Source organism: Thunnus thynnus, chromosome 12, assembly GCF_963924715.1.
Source record: "Thunnus thynnus chromosome 12, fThuThy2.1, whole genome shotgun sequence".
Lineage (NCBI taxonomy): Eukaryota > Metazoa > Chordata > Actinopteri > Scombriformes > Scombridae > Thunnus > Thunnus thynnus.
Window position 1 is genome coordinate 16,306,910 of NC_089528.1, and position 8,975 is coordinate 16,315,884.

Here is an 8,975-nt window from a genome sequence, read left to right on the forward strand (position 1 = left end):
CCAAGCATCTTGGAGAACAAGTTTCTGTTCTTCTGTGGATTTAGGTGACTCAGTTGGTTCTATCTTCATGTAATCCCAGACAGACTCAATGATGTTTAGATCAGGTCTCTGTGGGGAGGGGGGGTAAGAATTTAAACATCCAAAGTGCCTGAAACTTTTGCACAGTATTGTATATATTGATTTTCTACTTTTTAGGTCAAGTCCTAGTTTCAGTCTCTTGTGGTCTTTATATCAAAGCTTAAATCTTGTGGTGATCAATCAAGCACAATCACGCCAATATTGTGATTTCTGTACCAGTATTGTTATTGTCTGTCAGTGGAAATCAGTCTTCCTATCTTAAAGCGACAAACTAAAAGCCACACACAGAGTGTTCAGCGGTTGAAGTCCGTGAGAACCTGCAGAGACAGATTTTGACTGTGATTATTTCAGAGACTACTGGTTTCGGGTACGGCAATGACTCGACTGTATTCAGAGTGTGGAGCTCCAGTTTTTGCCAGAATGGTTTTTATCAGAATTATCAGAAGATCCTTAACTTGTTATTTCAGATCTTTTTAAGCAACATTGTGAACTTTCCCTCAACAGTCAGCAAATGAGAAACGTTTTGGGACCGTTAATGTGGCATGTCCCTTTCAGTTTTTGAAAAAAAACTTTTTTTTTTTTTTTTTTAAATAAATGCAAGTGCAGCTGCTATCAGCCACACTGCCACCTACAGTTGTGAATCAGTGTGACAAGTTGTGATCTTTCCTCTGTGTTTTTGGACCTTAACGACTCAGATGTACTTTTGTAAAGAGTCTCTTTTGAATAATTATTTGAGACAATTACACTTAACATACTCTGCAGCATTTTCTACATGAATTAATTCATTTAAAAGTACATTTTAACAACAACAACAAAAAAGACAACAAACAGCAAAAGTACAAAGTAGTTCTATAGTAATAATGTGGTATGATTTGTTATAATTATAGTCAAGTTTTCACGCTTAGAGAAAATGATTTAAATTTAAAAACAGGCCTTGTTTTATTTGTATAAATTTATTTTATTGACTTGGACTTGAACTACAAACTGTTAGTTTTCATTCCTCAGTGCTAACTGACCCCCCAAAAGTAGACAAAAGATGATTATGATTTTTAAACATAATATTTTTCTCCATAAACATGTTGTTCACTGTGATGAAAAAACAACAACAACAACAACACACACACATACAAGAGATCACAGACGTTTGGCAATTCATTTATTTTTAACTGTTCTCAAACAAAATAATTGGGCAGTGACATTACCATGGCAACTTCCAGCTGTATGACTGAGTATTGCGGACTCTGAGGCATATAAAAAAAGACAAAATAATTTTACCAAGTCCCCCCATCGCCACCACTCTTGTAACCTTTTCCAGCTGCAAATTAAACAAAAACTACAAACACTCACTTGAGTGCAAACACACATTCATCCATGTTCTCATTTTATATTTGCTCTGCCGGTAAAACAAATAAACCAAGTACCCTTTTTACATTTATTGAGGCTTTTTAAAAATGTTTTCCTCTTATTTTGACTCTACAAATGTTTGTAAATGGTGCAATACAAACTTTAAAGCTTGTACATGGGTAACACCAGGGGAATATTTTTGCAATTTTGGCACAATGTAAAATCATTGGGAAAGACTCGTAGAAATAAATGCGTAGGCAGATGAAACTAAAATATCTTTTCATGTTGGATGTAAAAATGTGAGAAAACAAACTAACACAATGGATATGAAGGGCAACACTTTCACAAAGAGATACACTCTCTCAAGCATACACGCTTCATGTAGAAATAGCAAACACTTGCAGGATACTTCACAACAAACTCTCAAGACAAGAAAATCAAACTACAAGGAAACAAACAGCCCACAAACATGAAAAACACTTTTGAACACATGCGTAAGATCTTGAAAAGGTCAAAGTAAAAAGCGGAACAAAATTAAAAATGACACTGGAAGAGCCAGCCAGTTTCTAACATTACACCTTCAGTAATAAGTGGACATGTGTGAGTGTCTTGTAAATATCGTGCAGAGCAGCGTATCGTTTCTCAGTCAAGGGACCTGCCACATTTTCCAGCATCTACAGCAAAGCAAAAGAAACACTCCGAGTAGTCTTTGTATGGAAGACGACGAGTGAGTTATAGGAGTCGAGAGAAAAGCGAAAGACAGACACACTAACTCACAGCCACACACTCATGCTGCGCAAACACATTCAGGACACACACAAGACAGGGATGTTTTCACTCTAGGAGGCGGTGAACTTCCTGAGTGTGATAACAATGAGGGCGAGGAGGACAGATGCTCCCAGGAAGACTGCTATAACGATGGCTGTGATGGCCCCTGGCCCCAGGACCCCTGTACACACACACACACACACACACACATAGATATATTTATAATCATGTGAATACATTAAAAAAAGGTGGCTGTGCAAACTAGATCAGTGAATCGTTTCAGTTTTACCTTCTTCCTCGTCCATGGCCTGGGAATGTGTGGTGTCCTCATAGTCGTAAGTGAAGGACTGCTCCGTCATATCCTGGAAAGGGTCTTTGGTGGTGACGTCATTGGGTGGCTCTCCAGACATGGTGTCCTGGTTGTCCCTGGCTGTCGAAGCAGGGTCTGCGACTGTCTCTGCGGAGCAAGAAAATAATTCTACTTACCATTTCAGCTTCTTGGCTAGCATTGCAGATCTAGAACCAGACATCTAATCACTTGATCCCTGTATTGACAATGATTGCCTGCTGTGCAGTATTGACTTACTGTGTGTTTTTCTAAGGTGGTAATTTCACTGACGAGGCGCACAACTTTGCTAATGGCTCTGTTTGTCTTTTCTCTGGACATTGAGGCCTTGGGGATTCGGAGCGGCAAACATGGCTCCATCTGTAATGACTCCAACAGCCTCTCTCTGTCTCACTGGGTTAACGGCTCAGGCGCGGGCATAAGGATGTCTTTGTAGAGGATGGACATTTTGTCCGTTTGAGCTACAGGTTGCCTCTTGATGTGTTTCTGTTTTCCATAAGCGCTCAAGGCATCTCGTCTACTGTCGGAAAAGCTCCGCCAATCAGAGTTTGGGTAATTATTTCGGTGGAGTACTGGTAGATATTTCATGTTTCAGTGTACATACGTAGTACGAAGGGGAAGCAGTGATTTGTTGACTGGATGAAGTCTTCTGCCCATTGATTGTCTGTTCCTCTTCCATCCCAAATTGTCCTCCTTTGACATTCCTCCCATCTAAGCATGAAGTTACCCTGAGACTTTTCACATCTCTACAGTAGCCAGAGAAACAAGGTCTCCTTCTAGGCCACATAATTCTGTGTTTCCTAACACAACTCTCTAAGCCTGGCTTCTGGAAACGCTCAACCGAAGAGTGTAAACCGCCAAAACGACTCCGCGATTGTGGTTGCTGCCGTCTCTCTGGTAATTGAACAGCTGTACAGCTTTTCTTTTGAAATGCAGAGGAACAGGGGGAAAATTTGATCTTCATCTCCCCTGAAAAAACAAACTCTTCACATACAAGCCCACCCATTCACACACTCACTGATTCACTTATCCTACCCTCAGCTCTACGCATACCAACAAAACCATACACCAAATATGTTTACACTCAGCTTATTTAACGCTACATATTTACTTTGTAGCCTCTGACGCCCTCAGTAAACTCCTTCACCTTATTTCACGTTTTCTCTACTGTCTTTCCTCATTTCAGAAGTTTTAATTTTATTGCTTCTAATGCAGTTTAAAACATGACAAATGGTCATCAGGAAACCATACAGTATGCATATGATTTAAGTGGCATGTTATCTGTGGTATCTTAAATTCTGATATGCACTTCTGATGTGAGTATTTTGATGCCGCTGTGTTGACTCAGAGTCGTGTGCAGCTTCCTGTCCTGTAGCTGGCTGGAGGTTTGGAGGTCCGGGCCACTGGCCAGCTCAGCCATCAATGAAGCCTTCAGCAGAGGGCACAAAAGCCAGCTTGTGCAGCCGCAGAGAGCAGCGGGCTGCAACCAGTAACAACCGGCCAGGCCCAAACCAGGCACCGGCTGGGCACTGTATGTCAAACAAACTTGTTTATTAAATAGTCCCTGTGTGTAAAAGGCTGTACCTTCTGGACAGCTTGATTTAATGAGAAGGCAAAAAATAATAACATGATGTTTTCCGTTGGCGTTTGTTTCCATGAGGAGGGGTTTACTTGCACTTTTAATTTCTGTTTGATGGAATTAACATAACTGAAGCCTCTGAAAAAACGAAACAAACAAACAAAAAAAATATATAATTCAACTATCCGCTAGGTCAGTGGTTCCCAACCTTTACTGTCTGATGTACCCTCACAGCCCTATAAGTATCCCTTTATCGACACCATCCATCATCCAATATGTTTCTTACGGTTATAAACCAGAAGTTATTTAGTACCAATAATTTAAGAAATGGTTAAAATATTTTTTTTCATACAATTTAATTATGAGTGGTTGGTTGCTTTGGTGAAATTATTTGTACTAATTATGCATGACTTTTAGCTAACTATTTGTACTGTTTATTCATTTCCTTAGGTATTTCAACTGTTTTTTAGCTAACTTTTTAGCTATCCACCGTAACTGTTGGTTCATTAGTTTTAGCTTACTATTTTAAATATTTACCGATTACTGTAAACTAGCTATTTTAGCTGTTTATCTATGCTTTTGGCTAACTATTTCAACTGTTTATCCATTAGGCTACTTAGCTAACTATTTCAAATATTTACCCATTACTGTAAGCTAGCTATTTTAAGTGTTTATCTATGCTTTTGGCTAACTATTTCAACTGTTTATCCATTAGGCTACTTAGCTAACTATTTCAAATATTTGCCCATTACTGTAAGCTAGCTATTTTAAGTGTTTATCTATGCTTTTGGCTAACTATTTCAACTGTTTATCCATTAGGCTACTTAGCTAACTATTTCAAATAGTTACCCATTACTGTAAGCTAGCTATTTTAAGTGTTTATCTATGCTTTTGGCTAACTATTTCAATTGTTTATCCATTACTTTCAGCAAACTATTTCAACTGTTTATCCATTACTTTTAGCTATTTCAACTGTTTATTCATTACCTTAAGCTACTATTTCAACTGTTTATCCATTATTTTTAGCAGATTTAACTGTCAACCCATTACTTTGACCTATTTCAACTGTTTATCCATAACCTTTAGCTACTATTTCCACTGTTCATCTGTTACCTTTAGCTACTCTTTCAAATGTTCATCCATTACCTTTAGCTAACTATTTCAACTGTTTCCATTACATTTAGCTAACTATTAAAAACTGTTTATCCATTACCTTTAGCTACTATTTCAACTGTTTATCCATTAGGCTACTTTTAACTAACTATTTCAAATATTTATCCATTACCTTTAGTTAACTGTTTCAACTGTTTATCCATTACCTTAAGTTAACTATTTCAACTGTTTATCCATTACCTTAAGTTAACTACTTGAGCTATTTATCCAGTAACCTCCAGAGTACAAGTACGCCTTATTGGACATTGCTGCACTAGGTCACACTCCAGATGTCAATCAAGAACCCTCCTTGTTTTATACCACAAAAAAAGTCCACTCATAAAAGCCTGGCGGACTGTAAGGAAGGCTGATTTCAGACTCTAAAAATACAGAAGGCCATTTGTTGGTACCTCAGGATTTCACACCAGCAAGAGAGATGACAAAGCATGCAAACAGCTGTGTGTGAAAATCAGCCTGGCCAAGTATCGAAACCGCGAGCATCGCAGCTCAAACATGACATCGACGGTGTCCTTGCTGGAGGTCAGATTTTCCAGGCACAATATTTGACAAGTGCCCAGTGTGGTTTGTATTTTATTCATAAATATAGAAAGTAGGAACATGGTTTGGTTGCTAGAACTGGTCTTCATTTTCAGGGACAAAACTAGTGATGAACCCATTTCTGTAAATGAGGGCAAAGTCTCAGATCAGCCATTTTGAGAAAGATCAAGGAAAGAGTGTGTGAGTAATTCTCACACCATGATGCTTAAGCTTCTTATTCGACACATCTCACCTTGTTTCCCATGCTGAGTCAACCAATGAGGCTGCATGAGACACTGGTTCAATCACTGGGTTGGTGTTGTGGTCAAGGTTGGTGGCACTACTTGAAAACATCACGTACAGTATATGTCAGCAATGTTATTCACAACAGACATGTCTGCACAGGAGGTGGCTGCAGAGTAGAGTCTCACATTATAGTGCAGCAATGAGGAACACACTCATTAATTCTCTTTGGCATGTTTCAGTTTTCTTTTTTTCTAGAAAAACACTTGCTAGGGAGGAATATATGCAACTCAATAACTTCTAATCTCTATCTAGTGTATATATGTCAAAATGGGTTTCCTTGAGTGTGTATGGAGTGTAAAAGGAGACAGTAAACAACTGTTTTTTTTCACAGGACAAGGAGGACATCCTTGACTTGTTATATTCTCATCGTCCCACAACCTTCTTAACCTCAACTCTGACCTTTGGGCCTGAGATTCAGTCAGTCATGTGTTGTTGGGGACCTCTTTTCCAGAACTTTCTTCAAACTGATTTGAGAGGCATCAGAGAAAGGAACAGAGAAGTAAAGAACAGAAACTTGATGAAAGTGAAAGAAAAGACAATGAATGTGCTGATCTGAGAAATTTAAAATAGCTCAGATGCTGAGAACTGACTGTTGTTGTGTAAAAACACTTCCCACATTGCAAGAAAATGTTCACAGATGAAATCAGAGTAATTTCATCTGCGGTTGCATCTCCAAACTCACCAGACATACTAAATTAACTCCACACCTGAGGCTGTTTCACTACCTCAGACCCAAACCAATACTACAGCAGGATCACGTCAAGAGGAAAGCAAGTATTCAGTTGCAGACAGACTTCTAACATCAGACATTATAAAAGCAACTGAGTCATCCTGTTTGTCAAAGAGCAGCTTTCACAGCTCTGAGAGCTTCAACAACTGCATCATTTACATCAGGCTGCATACTCGCACATCAACGCCCAAGTGTGTGTGTGCGGGAGGGGGGGAAAGGGAAAAATGGCACATAAACACACCTTTGATACCTACAGAGGACTAAACATCAACCTATTAATCACGTATAGCAGATAAACAGGCATCTATAAGCATTTAGAATATAAAACCTTATATGAAATTGTTACACAGTTTTAAAGACATCGCTTTAGAGCACAAAAAAAGGTCAAATGTAATTAAAGATTATCTTATTTCTGTCTAAGTAGAGGCCACTGATTTCAGTCACAACTACTCCACTCCTAACCCTAATTTTAACGCCTAACAGCATGCATACATTTCAATTCAAGCCGGATATACTGCGTAAATTAGACTGTTCTTGCATGCTTTATCCTCCATTTCTATGATAATTACTTGCAGCACAAGCAGGTGAGATCGAATACTTGTCACCAGCCACAAAAATGAAATGTAAATATGGATCAGACTCTACAGGAGGTTTACCTGTGTGTACAAATGCTACCAAGAGGCCTAGGAACACCAGGATGAGGAATCTGCAGATACTGCTGCCGCTGTGAACCATGGTGGCTGCGAAGGATGAGCGTCAAGAAAAGAGCGAAGCGTCTCCGAAACTCCTCAAGCAGTGATTTCAAACCAGTGACTGACCCTGGGAGACGGAGCGGGAGAAGAGTTCAGGGGAGCGCGGGAGGGAGAAAGGTAGGCAGCTGAGGGGTGAGAGAAGGGGTGGGACTAGGTGTGCCAAGACTGTCTGGACAGTGTGGACTTTGTGAGGACATCATCGCAGGGCCCACCCACTCCAAACTCCTCTGGCCACAGTTGGGTGTGTGTGTGTGTGTGTAAAGGGGGGGGTGGAGCGGGGACATTTGGTAGGTGCTGACCTTGCCAGGTTACATCACTAAGGTCTCGGCTGGATGTTTTACTCCTTTTCTCTTGAACGGAATATTTGACAGTGAAGTACCAGCACCTCAAAGTTGAAATACTTCGTTGAAACCAAAAGTCATGACTCAACATGCTCCTTTTAGAGCTAAATTATATTATTGGATTAATATTACTAATGCACCAATATGTATATTTTAATGGGGCACTGCAGCAATTTAGAACTGCACTTCCAAACATTGGGGGACTTCTGGATCCTACATTTCCCATAATGCAACTAGCATCTTTTAAACTATAAATGTATAGCTGGGAAGCTCAACATCATCTGGGATATTTTCTTCTTCTTTCTTGACAATGCTCCTTCTGAGCCACATCTCTCCACTGTTCACTATCTAATAAAGGCAAAAATGCCCAAGAAAAAAAAAAACAAACTAAGAAAATAATACATACAGTGGAGTAAAAAGTGCAATATTTCCCTCTGAAATGTTGTGGAGTTTAAGTAGACACAATTAAAAATACTCAAGTACAATGATCTCAGTATTGTACTTAAGTACAGTACTTGAGTAGAGACACTTAGTTTCTTTCCACCAGTGATGGAGGGAAATTCCATGACATTATGTAGATCTCTGAACCAGGTCAGCTTATGAGCATTTTGTCTGCATGTGATAGGAGTTCAGTGTATTACTAAAGGGCACCTTGGCAGAGCAAGTACTTTTTTTTGCTGTGGAAATGTTTTTGGTTCAGTTTGATGCTGATCTGCATGCATGCCTAAAAATTTGATGTGTTTTCAATAGAAGGAATTGTTGGGTTTCATTTCTTCTTTACATATTTCAAACCTCAATGATGTCTAATACGCACTACAACCGTGCGGTGAGAGGATGAGTTTTACTTCCTGAAAGCCATTGAGAGTTTGTGAAACTACACATAGCACTTATTTGAAGCTCATACTGAAAATAAAAAAAGTGAGTAAATTACTCATTTTCAATTTCAGAATTAATTTCTCACACTTTTAAGGATCTTAAATCTTTTGTTCAATTATTATATGAATCCTGATAACTGGCAACACTTTCATGCAGCCTTAAACAA

General features: G+C 39.1%; 1 protein-coding gene across 1 annotated transcript; it reads right to left on the minus strand.

The window, feature by feature from the left end:
* Positions 1–1,217: 1,217 nt before the first annotated feature.
* snorc (secondary ossification center associated regulator of chondrocyte maturation) lies at positions 1,218–8,971 on the minus strand. Its single transcript, XM_067605891.1, has 3 exons — positions 7,497–8,971; positions 2,480–2,647; positions 1,218–2,371 (listed from the first exon to the last, which is right to left on the minus strand). The coding sequence occupies exons 1-3, from the start codon at positions 7,573–7,575 to the stop codon at positions 2,262–2,264; spliced, it is 357 nt and encodes a 118-aa protein (XP_067461992.1). The 5' UTR covers positions 7,576–8,971; the 3' UTR covers positions 1,218–2,261.
* Between the last annotated feature and the right edge of the window lie 4 nt (positions 8,972–8,975).